The sequence below is a fragment of the Mixophyes fleayi genome, chromosome 6 (assembly GCF_038048845.1).
Source record: "Mixophyes fleayi isolate aMixFle1 chromosome 6, aMixFle1.hap1, whole genome shotgun sequence".
In the NCBI taxonomy this organism is placed as follows: Eukaryota; Metazoa; Chordata; class Amphibia; order Anura; family Limnodynastidae; genus Mixophyes; species Mixophyes fleayi.
Window position 1 is genome coordinate 3,127,631 of NC_134407.1, and position 24,957 is coordinate 3,152,587.

At 46.7% G+C, this 24,957-nt stretch overlaps 1 protein-coding gene across 3 annotated transcripts in view; it reads right to left on the bottom strand.

Moving 5' to 3' along the window:
• Positions 1-24,957, bottom strand: part of ATRNL1 (attractin like 1) — a 489,225-nt gene that overhangs the window by 10,591 nt on the left and 453,677 nt on the right. For 2 of the 3 annotated variants that reach the window (XM_075215604.1, XM_075215602.1), the window contains one exon: positions 21,714-21,828. In XM_075215604.1, the coding sequence (XP_075071705.1) occupies positions 21,714-21,828 (115 nt within the window). The remainder of the gene's footprint in view (positions 1-21,713; positions 21,829-24,957) is intronic. The other variant, XM_075215603.1, reaches the window with a different exon arrangement.

Genomic DNA, 24,957 nt, shown 5'->3' on the forward strand with positions numbered 1-24,957 from the left:
CTCGTCTCTGCAGGAGGGAACAGAATGAAACACGAGATCAGCAGCGTTTTATATGAAGAGTAAGAGCAGCTTCTAGTCTCAGTATTACATCGGTCTCAGTATTATTATTATTATTATTATTATCGTTTATTTGTTAGGCGCCACAAGGTTTCCGCAGCGCCGTACATGGTACAAACAATAGACTATACAGGGTAAAACAGTACAGGACAATAAACATAAAGTACCAGTACTTCAGAAACTCCAGGCAGGCAGATACAGTAGAGACGGAGCAGAAGAACAGGTATGGAGACAGGAGGGAAGAGGGCCCTGCTCATTCGAGCTTACATCCTAAGGGAGGGTAAACAAATCAGGCACAGAAGGGAGCCAGTGAAGCAAAGGTGGGAGAAAAAAAAAGGGGCCAGGGGAGAGAGGGGAGAAACAGAAGAGGTGAGTGGTTAAGTGGATGGTTGGTAGGCCTTAAGGAAGAGGTGAGTTTTAAGTGCCCGCTTGAAGGAGCACAGATTGTGTGAGAGACGAATGGAGCGAGGGAGGTCGTTCCAGAGAAGGGGGGCAGCACGGGAGAAGTCTTGGATTCTAGAGTGGGAAGAGGTGATCAGAGTGGAGGAGAGGCGGCGATCATTGGCTGAGCGCAGGGAGCGGGCCGGAGTGTGTCTGGAGAGGAGGTTAGAGATGTAGGGGGCAGTAGAGTGGGAGAGAGCCTTGTAAGTGGTGGTGAGGAGTTTGAAAAGGATTCTGTAGGGGAAGGGGAGCCAGTGTAAGGAAAGACAGAGAGGGGAGGCAGAGGAGGAGCGGCGTGAGAGGAAGATGAGTCTCGCAGCCGCATTGAGTATAGAGCGGAGGGGGACAAGGTGGGAGCAGGGGAGGCCAGAAAGAAGGAGGTTGCAGTAGTCGAGACGGGAGATGATGAGGGCATGGATGATAGTTTTGGTGGCATCTTGAGAGAGGAAGGGACGGATGCGGGCAATGTTACGGAGTTGGAAGCGACAGGCTTGGGCAAGGGATTGAATGTGGGGGGCAAAAGAGAGAGAGGAGTCGAGAGTGACACCTAGGCAGCGGAGTTGGGTGACAGAGGAGATAGTGGAGTTGTTAACAACGATAAAGAGGTCATGGTGAGAAGGGAGCCTGGGTGGGGGAAAGACAATGAGTTCGGTTTTGGAGATGTTAATTTTAAGAAAGCGAGATGACATCCAGGATGAGATGGCTGAGAGGCAGTCAGTTACACGAGAGAGGAGGGAGGAGGAAAGATCAGGAGAAGAGATGTAGAGTTGAATATCATCAGCATATAGGTGATACTGAAGACCGAAAGAGGAGATGAGAGCCCCAAGGGAGGAAGTATAGAGCAAAAAGAGTAAAGGGCCAAGAACAGAGCCCTGAGGGACTCCAACAGGGAGAGGGGAGGGGGTGGAGGAAGAACCAAATGTGGATACGGAGAAGGAGCGATTAGCAAGGTATGAGGTGAACCAGGCATGGACAGAGCCAGAGAGGCCGAGTGAAAGAAGAGTTTGCAGTAGGAGGGGATGGTCCACGGTGTCGAAGGCTGTGGAGAGGTCAAGGAGGATGAGTATGGAGTAGTGACCCTTGGATTTGGCTGATAGGAGATCACCAGTAACTTTAGCCAGGGCTGTTTCAGTGGAGTGGAGGGGGCGGTAGCCGGATTGGAGAGGGTCAAGGAGGGAGTTGTCAGAGAGGTGTCTGGTGAGGCGGCTGCAGACAATCCGCTCAAGTAATTTGGAGGCATATGGGAGAAGAGAGATAGGGTGGTAGTTAGCAAGAGAAGTGGGGTCAAGATTGGGTTTCTTAAGGATAGGGGAGATAAGAACATGTTTGAATGAGGATGGGACAACACCAGAGGAGAGTGATAGGTTGAAGAGGTGTGCGAGGTAGGAGCAGGCAGTGGGAGAGAGAGAGCGAAGGAGGTGGGAGGGGATGGGATCAAGAGGACAGGTAGAGGGTGGAGAGGAAAGAATAAGGGAGCGAACTTCTTCAGTATTACATTGGTCTCAGTTTTACAGCGGTCTCAGTATTACAGCAGTCTCAGTATTACAGCGGTCTCAGTATTACATCGGTCTCAGTATTACAGCGGTCTCAGTATTACATCGGTCTCAGTATTACATCGGTCCCAGTATTACAGCGGTCTCAGTATTACAGCGGTCTCAGTATTACATCAGTCTCAGTATTACATCGGTCTCATCCAGCCACTGGAGGCACCATTGTACAAACCACCCCCAATAGATGTGTCCTTGGAATATAATAAATCTATTGAGGAGATGATGTGTATCAGACATCAGACTGCCCATGGCAGGAGAACAGTTTATATGGCAGCTTATTGAATCAACGCACTACTCACTGGACACCACAGGCAGAGTCTCTCCTACAGACAGACTGTTTCTCCCTTATTGGGCTCGTTCATTCAGTTCTGCTCAACATATGAATCTTTATAAAGGTTTAGGTTGGCTTTTAGCCTACAGTGTAGGGAGAGCATGTAAATAACCCACATGACGAATAACACTGGGAAAGTCCAGTTACAGGGAGGATTATAAGGGATCTTTGCATGGCAGGTGATTACAGGATCGCTGTGTGACGAATGATTACAGGATCGCTGTGTGACGAGTGATTACAGGATCGCTGTGTGACGGGTGATTACAGGATCGCTGTGTGATGGGTGACTACAGGATCGCTGTGTGACGGGTGATTACAGGATCGCTGTGTGACGGGTGATTACAGGATCGCTGTGTGACGGGTGATTACAGGATCGCTGTGTGACGGGTGATTACAGGATCACTGTGTGACAGGTGATTACAGGATCGCTGTGTGACGGGTGATTACAGGATCGCTGTGTGACGGGTGACTACAGGATCGCTGTGTGACGAGTGATTACAGGATCGCTGTGTGACGGGTGATTATAGGATCGCTGTGTGACGGGTGATTACAGGATCGCTGTGTGACGGGTGATTACAGGATCGTTGTGTGACGAGTGATTACAGGATCGCTGTGTGACGGGTGATTACAGGATCGCTGTGTGACTGGTGACTACAGGATCGCTGTGTGACGGGTGATTACAGGTGATTACAGGATCGCTGTTTGACGGGTGATTACAGCATCGCTGTGTGACAAGTGATTACAGGATCGCTGTGTGACGGGTGATTACAGGATCGCTGTGTGACGGGTGATTACAGGATCGTTGTGTGACGAGTGATTACAGGATCGCTGTGTGACGGGTGACTACAGGATCGCTGTGTGACAGGTGACTACAGGATCGCTGTGTGACGAGTGATTACAGGATCGCTGTGTGACAAGTGATTACAGGATCGCTGTGTGACGGGTGATTACAGGATCGCTGTGTGACGAGGGATTACAGGATCGCTGTGTGACGGGTGATTACAGGATCGCTGTTTGACGGGTGGTTACAGGATCGCTGTGTGACGGGTGGTTACAGGATCGCTGTTTGACGGGTGGTTACAGGATCGCTGTGTGACGGGTGATTACAGGATCGCTGTTTGACGGGTGGTTACAGGATCGCTGTGTGACGGGTGGTTACAGGATCGCTGTTTGACGGGTGGTTACAGGATCGCTGTGTGACGGGTGATTACAGGATCGCTGTGTGAGGTGTGATTACAGCATCGCTGTGTGACGGGTGATTACAGGATCGCTGTGTGACTGGTGACTACAGGATCGCTGTGTGACGGGTGATTACAGGTGATTACAGGATCGCTGTGTGACGGGTGATTACAGGATCGCTGTGTGAGGTGTGATTACAGCATCGCTGTGTGACGGGTGATTACAGGATCGCTGTGTGACTGGTGACTACAGGATCGCTGTGTGACGGGTGATTACAGGTGATTACAGGATCGCTGTGTGACGGGTGATTACAGGATCGCTGTGTGACGTGTGGTTACAGGATCGCTGTGTGACGGGTGATTACAGGATCGCTGTGTGAGGTGTGATTACAGGATCGCTGTGTGACTGGTGACTACAGGATCACTGTGTGACGGGTGATTACAGGATCGCTGTGTGACGGGTGATTACAGGATCGCTGTGTGACGAGTGATTACAGGATCGCTGTGTGACGGGTGATTACAGGATCGCTGTGTGACGGGTGATTACAGGATCGCTGTGTGACGGGTGATTACAGGATCGCTGTGTGACGGGTGATTACAGGATCGCTGTGTGACGAGTGATTACAGGATCACTGTGTGACGGGTGATTACAGGATCGCTGTGTGACGGGTGGTTACAGGATCGCTGTGTGACGGGTGATTGATTACAGGATCGCTGTGTGACGGGTGATTACAGGATCGCTGTGTGACGGGTGATTACAGGATCGCTGTGTGACGGGTGATTACAGCATCGCTGTGTGACGGGTGATTACAGGATCGCTGTGTGACTGGTGACTACAGGATCGCTGTGTGACGGGTGATTACAGGATCGCTGTGTGACGGGTGATTACAGGATCGCTATGTGACGTGTGGTTACAGGATCGCTGTGTGACGGGTGATTACAGCATCGCTGTGTAACGGGTGGTTACAGGATCGCTGTGTGACGGGTGATTACAGCATCGCTGTGTAACGGGTGGTTACAGGATCGCTGTGTGACTGGGGACTACAGGATCGCTGTGTGACGGGTGATTACAGGATCGCTGTGTGACGGGTGGTTACAGCATCGCTGTGTAACGGGTGGTTACAGGATCGCTGTGTGACAGGTGATTACAGGATCGCTGTGTGACGGGTGATTACAGGATCGCTGTGTGACGGGTGATTACAGGATCGCTGTGTGACGGGTGGTTACAGGATCGCTGTGTGACGGGTGATTACAGGATCGCTGTGTGACGGGTGATTACAGCATCGCTGTGTAACGGGTGGTTACAGGATCGCTGTGTGACAGGTAATTACAGGACGTCAACAATTGAATACGCCCCATAGAGTCTACAGAAGACTTTAAACTGCAGAACCGATGACCCCGTGTGATGATCTCTCACCGCACACAACACAGAGATCATTAGACTATGGGGCCTATTTAAGAATTTTCAGATTATTGCCCCATTAAGTATCATCTGTCATCGCAACGATAACAGACGACTTTTCAGGGCAATTCACTCTTAGTCTTGTCGGGACAGCGCGTCCCATAGGAGCCGCTCTGTGACCAGCTGTGACATTTTTACAGTACATCAGAAAACATGTGGTCAGACCATCATAGAAAGTGCAGCCAGAATGTTCATTATCCCTGATGGTTCTACGCTGGATTCCGCCCTCCTCCATCAGGCTGCAAATGTCACAAAAACAAAGGCTCCACTATGTGCAACAACTCTCAGAAAGTAAGAGGTAAACTACTAGTCAGTAAAGGTTAATTGAAGAATAATTACTGGCATCCACTGAATGGAAGCTGCGAGTACACGGTCTACAATCAACTGTTATTTTCTCTGTCATTCACAGAAGCTTCAAAACAAAAACTCATATTAGAGAATGAACCTTTATAACCAAGAAAAATGTCCTGCGTTCCTGCCATGTTGTTGTGTTTCACAAGGTACCTCGGGGGATTCAGCTGGAGTGATGCTCTGCAGATATCCGGAGAGGGCACTGAAGCATCTCGTATGGTCTATAGGTCAATATCTTATATTTCTAATAAGAGAATAAAATGTACTGTATTCCTGATTGTAATTCCCCACATCCGGACATTAGACGCACCTCTCTTAAAGGATATTTTATAGACACTGATTGTTGATAGTCACAAGAGCTCTGACTGTGACAATGTTTTATTATTACTCTGTCAGTGAACACACAGGGGTATATTTACTAAGCTGCGGGTTTGAAAAAGTGGGGATGTTGCCTATAGCAACCAATCAGATTCTAGCTGTCATTTTGTAGAAGGTACTAAATAAATGAAAGCTAGAATCTGATTGGTTGCTATAGGCAACATCCCCACTTTTTCAAACCCGCAGCTTTGTAAATCTAGCCCATAGAGCTCAATATCAGACAATATAACGCTGGGATCTCCAATATGACCCCTTCCACCCGGAACAAATCACCCCCGGTTTTCCCACTAACTGATGAGAATGATTCATACGCGTCAATTATCTCAGCCCAAGATGTTGGTGTCTTCATGTTTCCAGATCTCCTGGTGTAATAATAAGACTTGGACTACGTATTATTGTGGGAAAGATGCCAACACTATCAGGGCCACATTAGGGGGTTCAGGCTGCCCCAGGCTAATAGACTCGTGGCGCTCCCTCGCGTTCCACATCACGATAATACGCGGTAGGTAAAATTAAACTTGTTATTAATTTAAAATCCATCTTCGTTGACCCTCTCTCCCACCAGTGTTAATATTCCTGTGTTTTCAAAACACAGATCCACTTGGCTTTTTAAAAGGGTCACGGACATCTTTGTCACTCATTCATTGTCATTAAAATCAGTGCCGTATAATTGAAAAGAGGCGTTAACGAGGCGGAGGGGGGAGGGGCCATCACACCTGCCAATGTCGCCATCCTTGTCTCCTATTCGCTTATCCTCAAGCGCCCGCCCGAGGATGACTCCTTGTCTTCAGGCTTTATCCTGGGATACGTCAAGATAAAACCTTATTACATTTCTCTTTCATGTTTTCTTTTTACTTTAGATAACTTTAGATTATATATTCCAATTAATTTTAGTTTATACCTCTCCCCTTCATAATTTTGCACCCCCAAAATGTTTGCACACTCCCATAGCCGTGTACCCTAGGCTGCAGCCTAGTTAGCTTAGTGGATTATCCGGCTCTGATCTCTATGGACAGTGGAATAATGGGAGAGAACAGCAGCTTTCTGTACAATAGAACAAGCAGTATACATGGTACAGCCAGCGCTGACTGAGCACGGTATACCTGCGGCACATCGAACGCCCGCAGCTCCCTCTGACAGTTCAGCATCTGAGCTGGGATCTCTCAGAACCTTAGAAACCACTTGTCAGACCTCTGTTACCTTTCCACATAAGCTTCTCACTTTCATGTGGCTGCTTCTTGGTTTAAAATAGATTCACACAGGGCTGGCGTTACCGAGAAAATAAATATATATCTGGGCCAGCCCCATTGATGCTAGAAGCCAGCAGGGAATAAAGACGATCTTTCTTATTTCACCGGCGGCTGCGGTTCCTGTACATAGAGACAGGAGAAGAATCATATCCAGCTCTCCGCTCTAATCCTCCGCACATCACCGTACAAACTGCCACTGCGTCACTTCACCAGAACTTAGGGGCCTATTCATGTATTCCTAAACCATGCAGTAACTGCTTGTTCCACTTGCTTTAGGCATTTTTAAGTAAAAACATTAATTTGAAGAAAAGTCTAACACAGGAGATATCTCCTGCATTAGGCAAAGTACCGCATTAACCGCAGTCCCCATAACAGTCAACGGCAGGGGGGTTTGACATCATTTAAAATGTACAAATCCCCCTGTGCAGATCAGGAATACAGCGGTATCAAGCCAGACCTAATCTGTGACCAAACATCAACCACTTTACCTGATGATATAACATCATGGCTGAAAATCAGAGGAGGCCAGAAATATAAACCAATGTATTTAGTTGTTCAATTCCTAAAACTGAAAAATGATTTATGGCGATTTATTGAATTGGGCGTCAGCAGAAGTGTCAGGAGACTTTATACCGCTGTTATATTTTATATGCATTTGGTTGCCTGTAATATGTGATATAGGATTAGCTCTACACATGTCATACGTGTTATGTGTCATATATGTGATTATCCCGTTATTCCTTTCTCCAGAGCTACATTGTCATTTTCTTTTACACTACTAGCATGTCTGTGTTATCAGTCTCCTCCCCCTCATTTGCATATCGTGCCGCTGGCTTTAGCTAGGCGCTGTCATCAGCGAAACGGAGATGTGACAAGATTAGGAAACATGTTAAATCATCTTCGGGACAAGCGGCAAACATGAAACATAGGAAGATTTCATTTGCTTTTGAATTAGAAATGTGATAGATGTTATTTATGAATGCTTTTTAATTAGAGATATTTGACACTGTGAAAGTTCTATAAATGAATGATAGATGAAGTTCTTACTTTATTACACTGCAGCAATAAGAGTTTTATATTAGTAATATAATGTAGTGCTGATCCCTGGCTGTCACTCACTATGTATGTAGGTAGGTAGTCGGGATAAGTGAGCGCTTCCCAGTTATGACTTAATGACTTATTACCGCCGGCAGCTCTGTTATCTGCGCACTGAACGCCCCGGAATCATCTACACATTCTGCCGCTGCACTAGGAGTTTATTGCCAACATCTGGAGGGCTGACAAATGTCTTTTACACGCTTTCAAAAGGCATAAAAAAAATAAAGCACACATTTGTCTTCTGAGTCTCATTTCCAAAGCAGGTAGCTTTTATGTGTCTTATAAAGAAAGAAATAGATAATAGATTATTCTACCTCCTCGGTTTAATAATCTCTGAGGACGTGAACTCAAAGTTGGCGTGTTACAGTCTGACAGTTACGTAGAGGCACCTGCAGGGGGAGCTCTATTCTAAAGGGTCTGATATAAGTTATAATAGCAGGTTTAAGGTAAGCGTAAAAATATTGACCTTCATGTACGTGTGGAAATGCGTCTGTACACTTACGTTTCTGTGGTTGTATTTTAAGTTATGTGCAAGAACTATGGTATTTCTACCGTATAAGTACATCTGGAACAAAAATACGTCCACTATCATTTTATCATCAACTCGGGAACTTGCGCTAAGCCCATGGGAAATTCCTGCAAGGCAAAATTGGACGCATCTCTAAGGGTCGCAGTCGCCTTGTGTCAATGCTTCGTCTGTCCTTCTGATCTAGACTGTGTTGTGTGTGAATCGCTCATCTACAGATGACGTGTAAGTAACAAAGTGTCCAGAGTATTCATGGGATAAATAATGCTTGTTATATGACTATCCGCCTGGGGGACAAGCTTCATCCTTGTAGTGTCTCAACATCTATGTAAAGGCTCCAGCGGCTGATAACAAGCTGATTTTATTGGGCAGATCAGAATCTGGATGATTTGGAAGCGATGGCTGGATTTGACATTTTAGTCATTTAGATACAGACACATGTTGTAACATTTAGGACGTTTGGCTGCTTTAATGAAGTGTTCACCTAAAATGCAGTTGCCCTCTCTTTGTAAACTGATCATTCAAATATTATTATTAACAATTATTTATATAGCGCCAGCATATTCCGTAGCGCTTTACAATTGGGAACAAACAGTAGTAAAACAATACTGGGTGTTACAGACAGAGAGATAAGAGGGCCTTGCTCACAAGCTGACAATCTATAGATCACAATGCAACTAAATAAATCACTCCGTGGGCAGCTAACTTAATATGTTTCTCTTGTATAGATTTGGAATTGTGACACCACAGCTGTAAGTATCCTGGAAATATCGCTGGCTCCATAATTACACTATAGACAGCACAATGAGCTAATTAGTGATACCACAGTCACCTAATGATTTATAACACAGTGAGAAGATACAGAGGCCGAGGAACACTGGGACATAATGTAGGGACATTTATGTAACCACCAATAATGTCTTTATATCCAGGGGTCTTGTACCCCTCCACAGCCGGACTATTTTGTTATATTTTTGCAGTGAGTCTGTATCACTGGGAATAACTAAGGCAACGTTTGTATTTCCTTAACATTATAGTGGAGGATCCCTGTTCTGACGACTAAACACTCTACACAGCACTTTATACAGAAGTTAAGGAAGAAAATGGCAACAGAGAAACTGAGGACAGATTATCTTTAATCTTGGTTTAAATATAAGAATATATTGCAAGCAAATTTTACTAAGTGTCTCTTTAAACTAATTCTGAGCATCCACTGAGACGATCGCTAATACATAACTTCAATGTAGAGCGGTCATCTACACATAGTGGAGGAAGCCATTCTATGGGCTAATGCAGCCTATCACCTCACTAGGAATCAGTGACATCACTGAACAATCTGATGTCAGGAATATTGGTTTAGTCGCCTCCTCTGTATACAAGTGACTGATCCACCTTAAGATCTTACTACTCAGAGGCTGTAGTGTAATATTCCTAAATGCACCAATCAGCCACAACAGTAAAACCATCTGTCTAATATTGTGTAGATCCTCCTCGTGCCATCAAAAAAACTCTGATCCATTGAGGCATGGACCACATGACCTGTGAAGGTGTCCTGTGGTATCTGGCACCAAGACGTTAGCAGCAGACCTTCTACGTCCTGTAAGTTGTGAGTTGGGGTCTCCGTGGCTCAGACTTGTTTTTCCAGCACATCCCACAGATGAGATCTGGGGATTTTGGAGCCAAATCAACACCTTGAACTCTTTGTCATGTTCCTCAAACCATTCCTGAACAATTCCTGCAGTGTGACAGGGCGCATTATCCTGCTGAAAGAGGCCACTGCCATCAGGGAATACCGCTGCCATGAAGAGCTGTACTTGGTCTGTAACAATGTTTAGGTAGGTGGTACGTGTCAGAGTAACATCCACATGAATGTCAGGACCCAAGGATTCCCAGCAGAACATTGCCCAGAGCATCACACTGCCTCCGCCGGCTGCCTTCTTCCCATAGTGCATCCTGGTGCCATCTCTTCCCCAGGTAAACGACGGACATGCACCCGGCCGTCTACATGGTGTAAAAGGAAACATGATTCATCAGACCAGGCCACCTTCTTCTATTGCTCCATGATCCAGTTCTGGCGCTCACGTGCCCATTGTAGGCAGTGGACAGGGGTCAGCATGGGCTCTCTGACTGGTCTGTGGCTGCGCAGCCCCATACGTAGCAAGCTGCAATGCTCTGTGTGTTCTGACCCCTTTCTATCACAGCCAGCAATAACTTCTTCATTAATTTGTGCTACAGTAGCTCTTCTGCGTGATTGGACCAGACGGGCGCCTTCACTCCCCATGTGCATCAATGAGCCTTGGGCGCTTATGACACTGTCGACAGTTAACCGGATGTCCTTCCTTGGACCACTTCTGGTAGGTACTAACCACTGCATACCGGGAACACCCCACAAGACCTGCCGTTTGGAGATGCTCTGACCCAGCCGTCTAGCTATCACAATTTGGCCCTTGTCAAAGTCGCTCAGATCCTTACGTTATTATTATCGTTTATTTGTAGGGCGCCACAATGTTTCCGCAGCACCGCACACAGTACAGACAGTAGACTATACAGGGTAGAACAGTACAGAACAATAAACACACAGTACCAGTACTTCAGAAACTCGGGGAGGGCAGATACAGTAGAGACGGAGCAGAAGAACGGGTATGGAGACAGGAGGGGAGAGGGGCCCTGCTCATTCGAGCTTACATCCTAAGGGAGGGTAAACAAAGTCAGGCACAAAAGGGAGCCAGTGAATCAAAGGGGAAAGAGAAGAGGGGTCAAGGGAGGATGAGCAGAAGAGATGAGAGGTTAAATGGATGGTTGGTAGGCCTTAAGGAACAGGTGAGTTTTAAGTGCCCGTTTGAAGGAGCACAGAGTTGCCTATTTTTCCTGCTTCCAACACATTTTATTATTATTATTAATTTTTATTTATATGGCGCCACAAGGTGTCCGTAGCGCCGTACAGGGACAAACGAATAACAATACAAGGTGAGACAGCACAGTACAGTAAACATAAGCACAGTAACTCAGTAAGCTCAATGCACAGCTAGAGAGGGCGGGAAGAGGGAGGATCCGCAAACAACGGGGCCCAAGAAGGAGGGCGTGGAAGACAGGGAGCCCCCCAGAGGGGCGAGGAGGGAGCGAGAGGGGACGGGGGGGGGGGGGGGGGAGGTGGAGGACCCTCGAGGAGGAGGGCTAAGTAGCTGGAGAGCAGAGTTAGAAGTGGTGGAAACAGGAGGAGAGATGGCCCTGCTCAGAGGAGCGTACAATCTAAGGGGAGGGGTGGACAGACAGAGAGACGCAGGGGAGAGAGGGAGAATAGGGGGACAGGGGCAGAGAAGGGGAAAGAAGGGGGAGAGGCAGAAGATAAGGTAGGACATCAACTATAAGAACTAACTGTTCACTTGCTGCCTAATATACATGTAACAGGATGATCAATGTTATTCACTTCACTTTTCTGTGGTCTTAATGCTGTGGTTGCTCTCTCTCTCTCTCTCTCTCTCTCTCTCTCTCTCTCTCTATATATATAATAACTATCCCTTTGGCCTCAGAACAAAATACATTTAGGAAGCAGCTTTGGTCACTCTGCAACAAAGATTATTTTTAAACCAACTGTGAAACTACAGACAACAATGGGACGTGACCACTTAGACTTGGAAACAATTTCATCCTTTAAATCTTCACATATTGATGACTCCGCTCTCCCCGCACTTGGCAATGTAAACACGGATCAACTTATAGACAAAAAGCAATGGCCATTAATCGTCTGCATAATTACACTTCTCTCATCTGCGGCATGAAATCAGGATGAAAGGATCAGGTGGGAGCAGCTGGGAAGGGGAACACGAAGGACGAGGATATCGGGCCTCTCGCATCTTTGTCCGTCCTACAATAATTAAACAGTCACCACTGTGGCTAATCGGGACAGAAGGGTTTAGTTTAGACAGCGAGGAGCAGATTGGAGGAACAACAAACACGTTTCAAGGTCAACTTTCCCCATGAGCGGAGGGTGGGGGGGGGGGGGGGCACAACTATGTTTACATAAAGGCTTATGGGACTGTACACCTGTAACCCAGCATCACTATTGCTCAGTCTTGTCTGGTAAATGTGTATAAGTGAGGTGATGCCAGGGAACGGTCGTTAGTTCCAGCTTGTGAAGTTAGACCACTTGTGACAATGTTCCCGTTTTATAGGATTCTGGTGCCAAATGGACATTAATAGCAGGATGAGTGTGCGCTCCGATCTGATCTTCCACTCTCGCCATTCCAAATGTGCTGCACCATTCAGCAACTCTTTACACTGGCTCAGCCACAAGTGCCACTGGCTCCTACTGTCGCAGCATTGCCCTTTTCCTGCAGACCTCTAGAGTGTAAGCTCTCAGGAACAGGACCCCTCTACCCCACATCTGTAACTCCTATATCAGCCTTTCCTGTACTTGTTCTGTTTTTATGTGCACTTTGTATATTGTATAATTTGTATCTCTGACAGTCCAGCGTTGCAGAGTTCTGTAAATGACGATGATGACTCTATAACATGCTGAGTTCTTCTACTAGTATTTTCCCAGCTGCCAATCAGTCCCCGGGGAGCAGATTAATAGCGGTTATATTCCTCTATCTTACAATGAGAGGTCAACCACGAGAATATTATATATAGCCCAGGGGGAGCTGTAAAATCCAGACGAGCGCTGAACGTGACTTCTCTACAATATTCAGGATACATGGGCAATAATATCAGAACGATGCTGCACCTGGATTCCATAAATGTCAATATATCCAGATATTGCTTATTACATGTACAGTGGAACAGTCACCAATGGTCTTAAAGACACAGGTCATAAATATACGATATAAAACCCTTTTCTTTAGTAATCTAAGCGAGAGGCCCCTCCATGTCCCCCACCCCCCACCCCCCTGCACTATCCTTACCGTAATACAACTTTAACCACAAGCTGTGGATCTTTTAAGCGAACTATTGCAGGGCTCTATTACTTGCGACATATCCACCAGTTAGGGCCCAGCCGGCTCTCTGGGGCCCGCTTGTCGTTTGGATTGGTTCAACCCTTATTATTCATCGGGGCCTGAATTCTGACCTGTAGGAGGGGCTGGAGCGAGGCCTCCTGAAGTGGATGAAACACAACACATAATTTTTGACACTAGTGACCAAGAAGTGCTGTGCGCTCCAGCGCTCTGTGCTCCATCTACAATGACCAGTAGGCAGAAATTTATCATCAAAAGCTTCCAACAACTGCAGAAGAAACCTGCTGTACTGGGACTGTTTATATGCTCAACCAGACAGTACCAGCACTTGTGATATCTGAGCAGCACGGTGGCTCAGTGGTTAGCACTTCTGCCTCACACCACTGGGGTCATGAGTTCGATTCCTGACCATGACCTTATCTGTGTGGTTTGTATGTTCTCCCAGTGTTTGCGTGGGTTTCCTCTGGGTGCTCCGGTTTCCTCCCACACTCCAAAAACATACTGGTAGGTTAATTGGCTGCTATTAAATTGACTCTAGTTTCTGCCTGTCTATCTGTCTGTGTGTATTAGGGAACTGAGACAGTAAGCCCCAATGGGCAGGGACCGATCTCTGTATAGCGCTGTGGACGTAGCGGCGCTATATAAATAGCTGATAATGATGAGATATACCTATGGATATTATCTATGCCACCCTTGTAATATGCTTTGACCACAATTACAGACCTTATTTTAGCTTCACCACTTCTATATCCAGGATTATTTTTTGTGCTATTTTAGCATTGTGGAATTCATCTTTAATGGTATTTATATATATTTGTGTTCATCACTTGTGCATGTTTATTATACCTTTATAACATTCTGAGTCCTGCATGATGTGCTGTACAGTTATGGCCAAAAGTTTTGACAATGACACAAATATTATTTCTCACAAAGTCTGCTGCCTCAGTTTTTATGATGATAATTTGCATATACTCCAGAACGTCATGAAGAGTGATTAGATGAATTACAATTAATTTCAAAGTCCATCTTTGCCATTACAATGAACTTTATCCCAAAAACAACACTTCCACTGCAGTTCAGCCCTTCCACAAAAGGACCAGCTGACATCAGGTCAGTGATTCTCTCGTTAACACAGGTGAGAGTGTTGAGGAGGACAAGGCTGGAGATCACTCTGTCATGCAGTTTTAGTTAGAATAACAGACTGGAAGCTTTAAAAAGGAGGGTGGTGCTTGAAATCATTGTTCTTCCTTTGTTAACCATGTTTAGCTGCAAGGAAACACGTGCAGTCATCATTGCTTTGCACAAAAAGGATCATCAAGAATTTCAAGGAGAGAGGTTCAATAGTTGTGAAGAAGGCTTCAGGGCGCCTGAGAACATCCAGCACTGTCTCCTAAGTTGATTCAGTGCCACCACACGTATATTCTACCTACTGCACCACTTAAGTCTGAGGTTGGTGCAGGTGGATCTGTTTAAAACCACCGCCTGAACTTCGACCCCATAAATCCTATATATTATTATAATTTGTAAACTTTTATTGTCAAATAATTTTCCCCTGTCCTTCAACGGAGAGAGAAGTACTATCATCTCCGTCGGTAGATTGGGGGTATTCCTGCATATTGGGGAACCTTCTCTGCTTATCACCTAAGAGTCTGAGAGCTCTGATCACAACCCAAAAGGAGAACATCCACTTATAGACCATGCCTCATCTCCCTGGGATCCCCCCGGCTGCGTGTCCCTTGAGGTCACTGATGATGGAAGCAGCAGGTGAATGACCGGCCAGACACAGGAAGCTCTCCTGCTGCAGATATCGGTATGTTCTGTGTCGGGGGTGGTCAGGGGTCTCTAAGTCCGAGGTGATGAAGAGAGAGGGTCACCTCACCTGCAAGGATGCCCATGACCAGCCAATAGAATTCCCAATATTAGAAACGACGTCACCGCTCTATTGGGAAGCGTGTGAATTAAGGCGAGGAAAAACTTTTTATGCCAACGAAAAAAATTGTCCCCCCAAACAAAGACTCTGTCCATGCTCCCTCCTACCCCTCTTCCATGATAGATAGAACGTATCATTTGCCTTAAAATACAGAGGGTGGAAAGAACCCTAACAGCCCCATCAAGCAGTTACAAAATCAGGTGGCAAGTCCACCTCCCACACGTGAGTGAAACGCGCCCTGTGAGAGAACTGGCGCTACAGACAAGGTAAGCGGCGGCCAGTGTGTCCCGGGCAGGAGAATGTAACTGAAGGAGCCAGTGGCTTTGGACTGAGGATGGAGCGTGGGGGAGAGCTCAGCGAGCAACAACCATCCTTGGCGGCTGGGACAAATCGCCATCTTGTAAAATGTTATTATAAGAGCCATATTCAATTAGCTTTTTAGTCCGTGATTATACGTGGCTGCACGAGTCCCGATACCGCAACATCATGATCATCATCATCACCATTTATTTATATAGCGCCACTGATTCCGCAGCGCTGTACAGAGAACTCATTCACATCAGTCCCTGCCCCATTGGGACTTACAGTCTAAATTCCCTAACACACACACACACACACAGACTAGAGTCAATTTTGATAGCAGCCAATTAACCGACCAGTATGTTTTTGGAGTGTGGGAGGAAACCGGAGCACCCGGAGGAAACCCACGCGCAAACAGGGAGAACATACAAACTCCACACAGATAAGGCCATGGTCGGGAATTGAACTCATGACCCCAGTGCTGTGAGGTAGAAGTGCTAACCACTGAGCCACCATGCTGCCCATCGTGGATTTCCGTGCGCACCCCATAGGGTTGTCAAGGGAAACCTGTGATGTTGCGGTACCGTATTGTCACTTTACACGCGCAGCCGTGAGTAATCGCGGGTGGAAAAGTTCATTGATTATGCCCTTAAGAGACCTCCGGCACAGTCATGAAGGCACTCTGCGGCGATGTATCTTCCATTTTCCCTCGCACGCTACAGAGGTGCACAGTAAACTCCAAAATGTTCTGGGTACCGTAGTGGGCGAACATCTCCTAGAATTGAATCAACCCCTAACTGTACAACGACACAGAATAGTTCCATGCCTTATACATAAATGCTTTTACATTGTCATATCAGGGACGGACAGATACAACAAGCGCACAGAGAGGTACTTATAGCTTTGACAAGACACAGACCTTCCCGGCTAGATGAACTCAGCATCTACACACACAAGCTGTGGCCGCTTTAAGCGCCTTCTCCGTATACGGAGCTCAATGCAACAAAACAGCAAAACTTCTCTAAGTGTTTATAAAATGTCAAGAGCTTTTAGAAGTGTGAAATAATAAATACATGTTTAAAATAATTCTCTCTCACAAACCCAGATCCTTCAAATCAAAACAAGCCATGCATTATTCCCTTTGAAATACCGCATCTGCTGTGGGAATTTCAGAGCCGTGAAAGCGGCAGATTCCAGTTCTGAGAGACGGTTCCTCACAAAGCAGAGAACGCTGCCAGCTCTGTCACTGTGAAACGGACAGCAACGGGTGACAATGCATTTCAAAGAATAGAGTGTGTCCCACGGGCGAGAGGGGGGTGTTCACAGACCCTGTAATCTCTGCTTTATATTCTGACTGGACGAGAGTTATGACTGCGCAATTCAGAGGCGTCTATTGCATGTTCCAGACTATTGACTTAGTAGCCTTTAGTTCTAACTTACAAATATATCCTGTGTGTTATACAGTAGGGAGTGTAACAAACATACACTAACATATGTTCAGACAGATGGAACAAGAGTCCTGGCCACTAGGGCTTACAATCTACAAGGAAGCAAGTGAAGAGCTAACAGGTAACTGGTACCTGATCATTTATGGCGATGACACCAAGAGTAGGCGAATAAGACAGAATTGGACGGAGGAGAAAGTGGCTACTGTGTAAAGACTCAAAATGTATCGCTGCAAATCAGAGGGAAGTGTAATAACACCGAATGTCATTAATGGGCTGATCTGGAACCCATTATAAGAGGCAGGTAACTCCATCCTGACATTTTACACTGGCATTTTGGCTCATCGCTGCTTGTTAAATAGATCCCTAGATGAGTTTGTAGATTACTTAGGGAAAGTGATCCGCTGACGAGAAGGATTTTCAGACACCGCTTTAAGCATTGAATGTTAGAGGGGCTCACAGGAAACTTCTTGTATGCAGGGAGCTGGTAATGTGGGAGGATGACAGACATCTATCCTGGACGTATCATTCCTAATCTACAGGATGAACACTTATTACAGATCTGCTGATGTGAATCTACAAACACCAGAAACAAATATGGCCGCACACATGTCAGCAAGACACCTTATAATAATAATAATTATAATAAGAAGAAAGTAATTATCAGATAAACCTCAGGTACTTCAGCTGGATGTGCTACCACCTCTAATTAATATGTTCTTGAACATTTGAAGAAACATGTAAATAAATAAATGGGTTTTGCAGGGTATGAAACAGTAACAGAATCCTACACCTATCAAAGGGTTGAATGGAGACTTTACAGAAAAATAAATAAACAGAAACCCAATAATGCATCTAAGGAGCAGAATAGAGGACTGCGTCTACTGTGTAACATCTGTAATGTCTTATTATGTAACGCTCCATCCTTCATCCATCCTGTTACATTATGTAGGTCCAAACATCCAGGGATACGGCCGATACCAATGTTCTACCCTGGGAGGTGGTGATTGTAACTCAAGGTGACTGATCTGTAACTAAACACATCAAAAACTCCTGTGACTTCCTGCTGCCTCCATTCCCCTCCTCACATCATGTCACTGCCCCTGTCATATACAGCCCTGTCCCCACTAACACATCACTCCTCTCCTGATATACTCTGTGCTGCTGGGGACCCTGCTCCTTCCACTATATAACTCTCAGTCTGTGGCTTCCTGCTGCCTCCATTCCCCTCCTCACATCATGTCACTACCCCTGTCACATGCAGCCCTGTCCTCACTGACACATCACTCATCTCCTGATATACTCTGTGCTGCTGGGGACCCTGCTCCTTCCACTATATAACTCTCAGTCTGTGGCTTCCTGCTGCCTCCATTCCCCTCCTCACATCATGTCACTGCCCCTGTCATATGCAGCCCTGTCCTCACTAATACATCACTCCTCTCCTGATATATTCAGTGCTGCTGGGGGACCCTGCTCCTTCCACTATATAACTCTCAGTCTGTGGTTTCCTGCTGCCTCCATTCCCCTCCTCACATCATGCCACTGCCCCTGTCACATGCAGCCCTGTCCTCACTAACGCATCACTCATCTCCTGATATACTCTGTGCTGCTGGGGAACCTGCTCCTTCCACTATATAACTCTCAGTCTGTGGCTTCCTGCTGCCTCCATTCCCCTCCTCACATCATGTCACTGCCCCTGTCACATGCAGCCCTGTCCTCACTAACGCATCACTCATCTCCTGATATACTCTGTGCTGCTGGGGAACCTGCTCCTTCCACTATATAACTCTCAGTCTGTGGCTTCCTGCTGCCTCCATTCCCCTCCTCACATCATGTCACTGCCCCTGTCACATGCAGCCCTGTCCTCACTAACACATCACTGATGTCCTGATATACTCTGTACTGCTGTGAACATTCTATCCCTGTCCACACCAATGAATATGATGAGAATAAGGTGCTTGGGCCCCAGTCAATCACACCTAGAAACGGCAGCAGCATACTATCTACTTATCCAGTAACCTGTCCAATACACATACATTGTGCCTGTAGGAGGGTCTAGTTATTATTCTGTGTTATAAAGTGTACAGACATCTGATAAGCTGCACGCTGCGTTGGCTGTAATTGGAATAAATACTTCATTTTATGGAATAATTGTAGATTACAAGTCACAATTTCATGTACCTAGAAATTAGTGTTTAAAGGATCAAACAAAGGGTCGGGTACCCTGTGGTTTCTCAGTAGCCGACCTTCCTTTGTATGTATGAAGTGTTTTTCCTGCATTGTACGAGTCATTATATTCTCCGGCTTCCGCTGGAGGGTCATATAACGGCAGAGAATTTGCGAGGGGGGGGCATGAGAGCTGAGTGATCAGAACCCACAGTCGCTGAGCCAATCTGAACGCCTGGCGGTAACAGATACCGAGTAGACATCAGCGCACATATAATCCCACAAAGCACCTTCCCACTGCAATCTGGCTGGACCACTATGCAACATGTAGCACTTACCCTCATGTATCAAACTCCCATTGTCCTATAGATTGTAAGCTTGTGAGCAGGGCCCTCTCACCCAGCACCCTCTCACCCAGCGCCCTCCCACCCACGCCCTCTCACCGCTTTGTCTGCCTGTCTCTCTTATTTTATTATTAAAATTACAGCACTGGTATTAAATCATTTGTTTTCAACCCGTACTTTGTTTTCTGCCGCAACCGGCTTTGCGGCTGATCTGGTGAATAGGAAATTATAATGTACAGTGATATATATATATCTGACCAATGATCCTAGCAGGACAGTCCATGTAACTCCCCCGTTCCTAGATCTGTGTCGTGTTGCAGGTGATACGCAGGGAACTGACGGCAGATGTAAGGACAGGATATAACCTCATTTGTCCTCCCTGCGGTCCTCTAACTCAATAACCCTTTACTGGTTCCGCACATAAACAGATGGATGTCAGCAGAAGCCGAGAGATGATGGATCCGCTCTTCCTTTCCGATTTCCCCGACTATTGGCGCTACGAGTGTTTGACGTTTCTGCCCAGGCCTCAGACAGACGTTACCCGTCTGGACAAGGGCCTGACGAACTCTCAAATTCACAATTTACTGAAATATTGTTCTCAGATCAGAGGAGGAAAAGTAGAATTCAGTCATAATCTTATTCTATGCAGCTTATTATGCGCTCAGTGGGCGCTGCTCCAATCTTCATTACCTTCACAGCTTTATTGAATTTATCATTCCTTCCCTCGTTCATGGTAATCAGCATTAATTTATATTAACTTGCTGTTTCCTGTCAGGCGATCCTAGGAGCTGAATATTTATTGTGTGTTCCTGGTAAAATGACAGTGAACTCAAATTAACCCTTTCTCTGGGCATTCTGCAGAAGTGACGCCGTGCTCAGTCGTCCACGTCAGACAACACAGGAGAGGGCGCTGGGTAAGAGGGCTCTGGGTGAGAGGGGGCTGGGTGAGAGGGGGCTGGGTGAGTGGGCGCTGGGTGAGAGGGCGCTGGGTAAGAGGGCTCTGGGTGAGAGGGGGCTGGGTGAGAGGGGGCTGGGTGAGAGGGCGCTGGGTGAGAGGAGGCTGGGTGAGAAGGCTCTGGGTGAGAGGGCTCTGGGTGAGAGGGCGCTGGGTGAGAGGGGGCTGGGTGAGAGGGCGCTGGGTGAGAGGGCTCTGGGTGAGAGGGGGCTGGGTGAGAGGGCGCTGGGTGAGAGGGGGCTGGGTGAGAGGGCACTGGGTGAGAGGGCGCTGGGTGAGTGGGCGCTGGGTGAGAGGGCGCTGGGTGAGTGGGCGCTGGGTGAGAGGGCGCTGGGTGAGAGGGCACTGGGTGAGAGGGCACTGGGTGAGCAGGCGCTGGGTGAGAGGGCTCTGGGTGAGAGGGGGCTGGGTGAGAAGGCTCTGGGTGAGCAGTCACTGGGTGAGTGGGCGCTGGGTGAGAGGGCTCTGGGTAAGAGGGTGCTGGGTGAGAGGGCTCTGGGTGAGAGGGCACTGGGTGAGAGGGCTCTGGGTGAGCGGGCGCTGGGTGAGCAAGCGCTGGGTGAGAGGGCTCTGGTGAAGAGGGCGCTGGGTGAGAGGGTGCTGGGTGAGAGGGCGCTGGGTGAGAGGGCACTGGGTGAGAGGGCTCTGGGTGAGCAGGCGCTGGTTGAGAGGGCTCTGGGAGGGTGGGCGCTGGGTGAGCAAGCGCTGGGTGAGAGGGCTCTGGTGAAGAGGGCGCTGGGTGAGAGGGTGCTGGGTGAGAGGGCGCTGGGTGAGAGGGCACTGGGTGAGAGGGCTCTGGGTGAGCAGGCGCTGGGTGAGAGGGCTCTGGGTGAGAGGGGGCTAGGTGAGAAGGCTCTGGGTGAGCAGTCACTGGGTGAGTGGGCGCTGGGTGAGAGGGCTCTGGGTAAGAGGGCTCTGGGTGAGCGGGCAATGGGAGATGCAGGGAGGGAGACATAAATACAAACATTACATTATACAGTACATGAAGAACGTTACCTGACTGACCGGGAGGAGGGACACCGGATAATCCTCTCGGCAGACAGAGAAACACAGTGAGAACAGCAGCTTTGTTTCCGGAACACGGCTCAATGGCTATCGGCTTCGGAACACCCTGGGAAAGGACAAAGAAGAAACATTATACATATGTTATAATTGTCAGGGAGAGACACAGATGATTGTGCCTGAAAGTGTCCCTATTTTCAGTACTGACCAGCTCCATAACACAATCCCTTTTTTCTGCATTTTATATATTAATATTATGTTAATAAGTTAGTATCTATTAAAAAGGAGCAGTTAAAATATTTCCTATGAATTTCAGGTTGTCTGGTCACCGCTTTGTGCCTTAAATGTAACTCAGGGAGGCTCAACCCCCTCAATCCCATGAGCGCCCCTGGAGTCCCCAAACCAGATCTCGTCTGATGAAACAATACCATGTAGCTCTCATTGTACCATGGTACAATATTTCCTTATATATAAATGTTGGATTAGTCTATTATCTCCCACAACATAGTTTATATGACAGCATACCCTGAAGCTGCTGGACAAACAGCAGATGTGGGATCGGCTCCAGCTCAGAACCCTTAAAGGCACAGGCACTGATATAACGTCTCCTGCTGAGAGGGGGTGAGACTGGCAGAGCTGGACTGACACCCGAAGAGCTAAAACCTTGAGCAGCAGAGACTAGAGAGAGCGACGGCTCCGGAGCTCAGCAGAAATATTTGCTTTAGCTCAAACTCCTCTGTTTATATCCTGTGATATTCGCTCTGTGACATTTTTCTACACAGTGTAATTACAGAATGTCACCAAGCACAGCGGGCCGGAGGAATGAGGAATGAACCTGCTGATTTGTTTAAACGTTGACAAGATAAATGTGAGTAAAGCGTCTCCTCACATCCCAGCTCCCTGTGAGACTCTGATAGGACGACAGACACATAACCAGACACTATGTCACCAGAGAGCGTGTGAGGACAGAGCCTGCACCCCAGCACATACCTACCTGCAGCCCTTACTGGGGGCCCCTGAACCCCCACTCTATCCTAGGCACAGCCTGTAAAGGTTGAATCCTCCAGACAGAAACAACAGATAATTTACAATCAGTGTGAACATGTCAGTTGTGAATGTATCACTTGCTGTAAGATATCTTTGTTGTAACAATGTGGCTGCATTGTGTACAACAGGTAACACCTACCGCTAGTGAAGCTGACAAATGGGTAATAATATTTGCAGATCTGTAAGCTGCTGCCTGACCTGACAGCATTTATAGAACATGCACTATATGTGCCGGATGTACAGCAGCCTGGACACCAACATTTACAATGAAATATACAGAGGACACACTCCCTGTATTGGCATTTGTTCAGTGACTTACAAAGTGAAACTGCTCAGTCAGACAATAACAGGTTTCTTCTACGCTCAGATTTAAAAACAAAACTCCTTTTTTCCATTACACACAATGCAGGCTGAGAGGTACAAGGCAACAAAGTGTAGAGTTGTGGTCAGTTTCACCGACCAGCAACCAATCAGCAAGAAGCTTTGCAAGACAGACAATGAATTGAATGCTTGGTTGCTGTGGGGAACTTCAGGGACAGAGAAACAGGTAGGTACACGTGTCCTTGATAACATTATTGCCCTGCACAGTGCGTAGTTACACAGCCAAGATCCCTAACAGGGGGCTTGGCTGTGTAACTGACAATCTATTCAGAGGAATGCGCTGTAATCTGCAATACAGGGGTACCCATGAAACTGCCCTGGAAGCGGTTCTGGCCTCCAGATCTCGCCCGCATTGAGGACTGGATCATTCTGGATAACAGAACACTGCAAGGTCATACTGTGTTACTGAACACTGCTGTACAGGCCCCATAAAGAGGCATCATTTCTTCTGCAAATACTGTAGCTCTGCTAATTATAATGCATTGCTCACATATAACTGTCTGCAGTGTTGCCATAACAAGTGAAAGATTGCCACTTTTACAATTATAATTTGCTTCCATAAGAATAGGTTTGAAAAACAAATTAAAATCAGTAAAAATGACTCTAAAAGCTTTGCTAAGAAATGGGGTATTAAGAAAAATGAACTTTTCACTTAAAATCCCTTATTCCAAATCTACTTCATTCAGCAAACTAAAACAATGACAAATGTCTGATCACAAGAAATAAAGTAAAATACAAAAGTAAATTTAGCAGGTAACTTTACAAGTAACAATCATCACCACCATTTATTTATATAGCGCCACCAATTCCGCAGCGCTGTACAGAGAACTCACTCACATCAGTCCCTTCCCCATTGGGGCTTACAGTCTAAATTGCCCAACACACACACACACACACACACACACACACAGACACAGATACACACACACACACTAGGGGCAATTTGTTAGCAGCCAATTAACCTACCAGTATGGTTTTGAAGTGTGGGAGGAAACCGGAGCACCCGGAAGAAACCCACGCAAACACGGTGAGAACATACAAACGCCACACAGATAAGGCCATGGTTGGGAATGAACTCATGACCCCAGTGCTGTGAGGCAGAAGTGCTAACCACTGAGCCACCGTGCTACCCACATGACACAAAATACTCCCCCCGCTGCCCCCCCCCCAAGACTCAAATACACATTAGGGTGAAACAAGCTATCAGGCGGAACAAGATGTACATAAAATGTGTTTGTGAAGCGCACAAGCAGAGCGTGAGCTGTAAGTTACATCTCTACAGCTGTCAGAGCAGGTAGGTTCACCCTGGCAATTCCTAGTTGCTCAGTGGATGCTGCCGAGAGTCAGCACATGGAGGATATAACATATTTCAGGTGAGATGCTGCATTGACTGCAGATTGTTTTTACTGTTTACAAATCATGTATGAAAAAATAAAAGCCAAAATATTTCCATCATAAAAATTTTATTTTCCAAGTATCTTTAACTTTATGTCATGGCAACAACGGGTGCAGAACTAATCTGAGCACATATCCCCCGTGTAGCGCTAAGGTATATAACTAAATATCTCATACAGAACGTGCAGTTACCAATAACAAGTATAATCCTATTGGTACAAGCTGTACAGCAACAAGCAGCTAACTCTAATATGAGCTCCTTATATGTCAGCGGAGACCCATCAAGTCTGGATAATAACCAGAGACAGTGACAACAACCCAGTCAATTAGCCCATCGTCCGTGGCCGGTCTACTGAGATAACACAATGTATTGTGAGAACATGGAATCACTTCTGTCTTATTATATTATACAAAG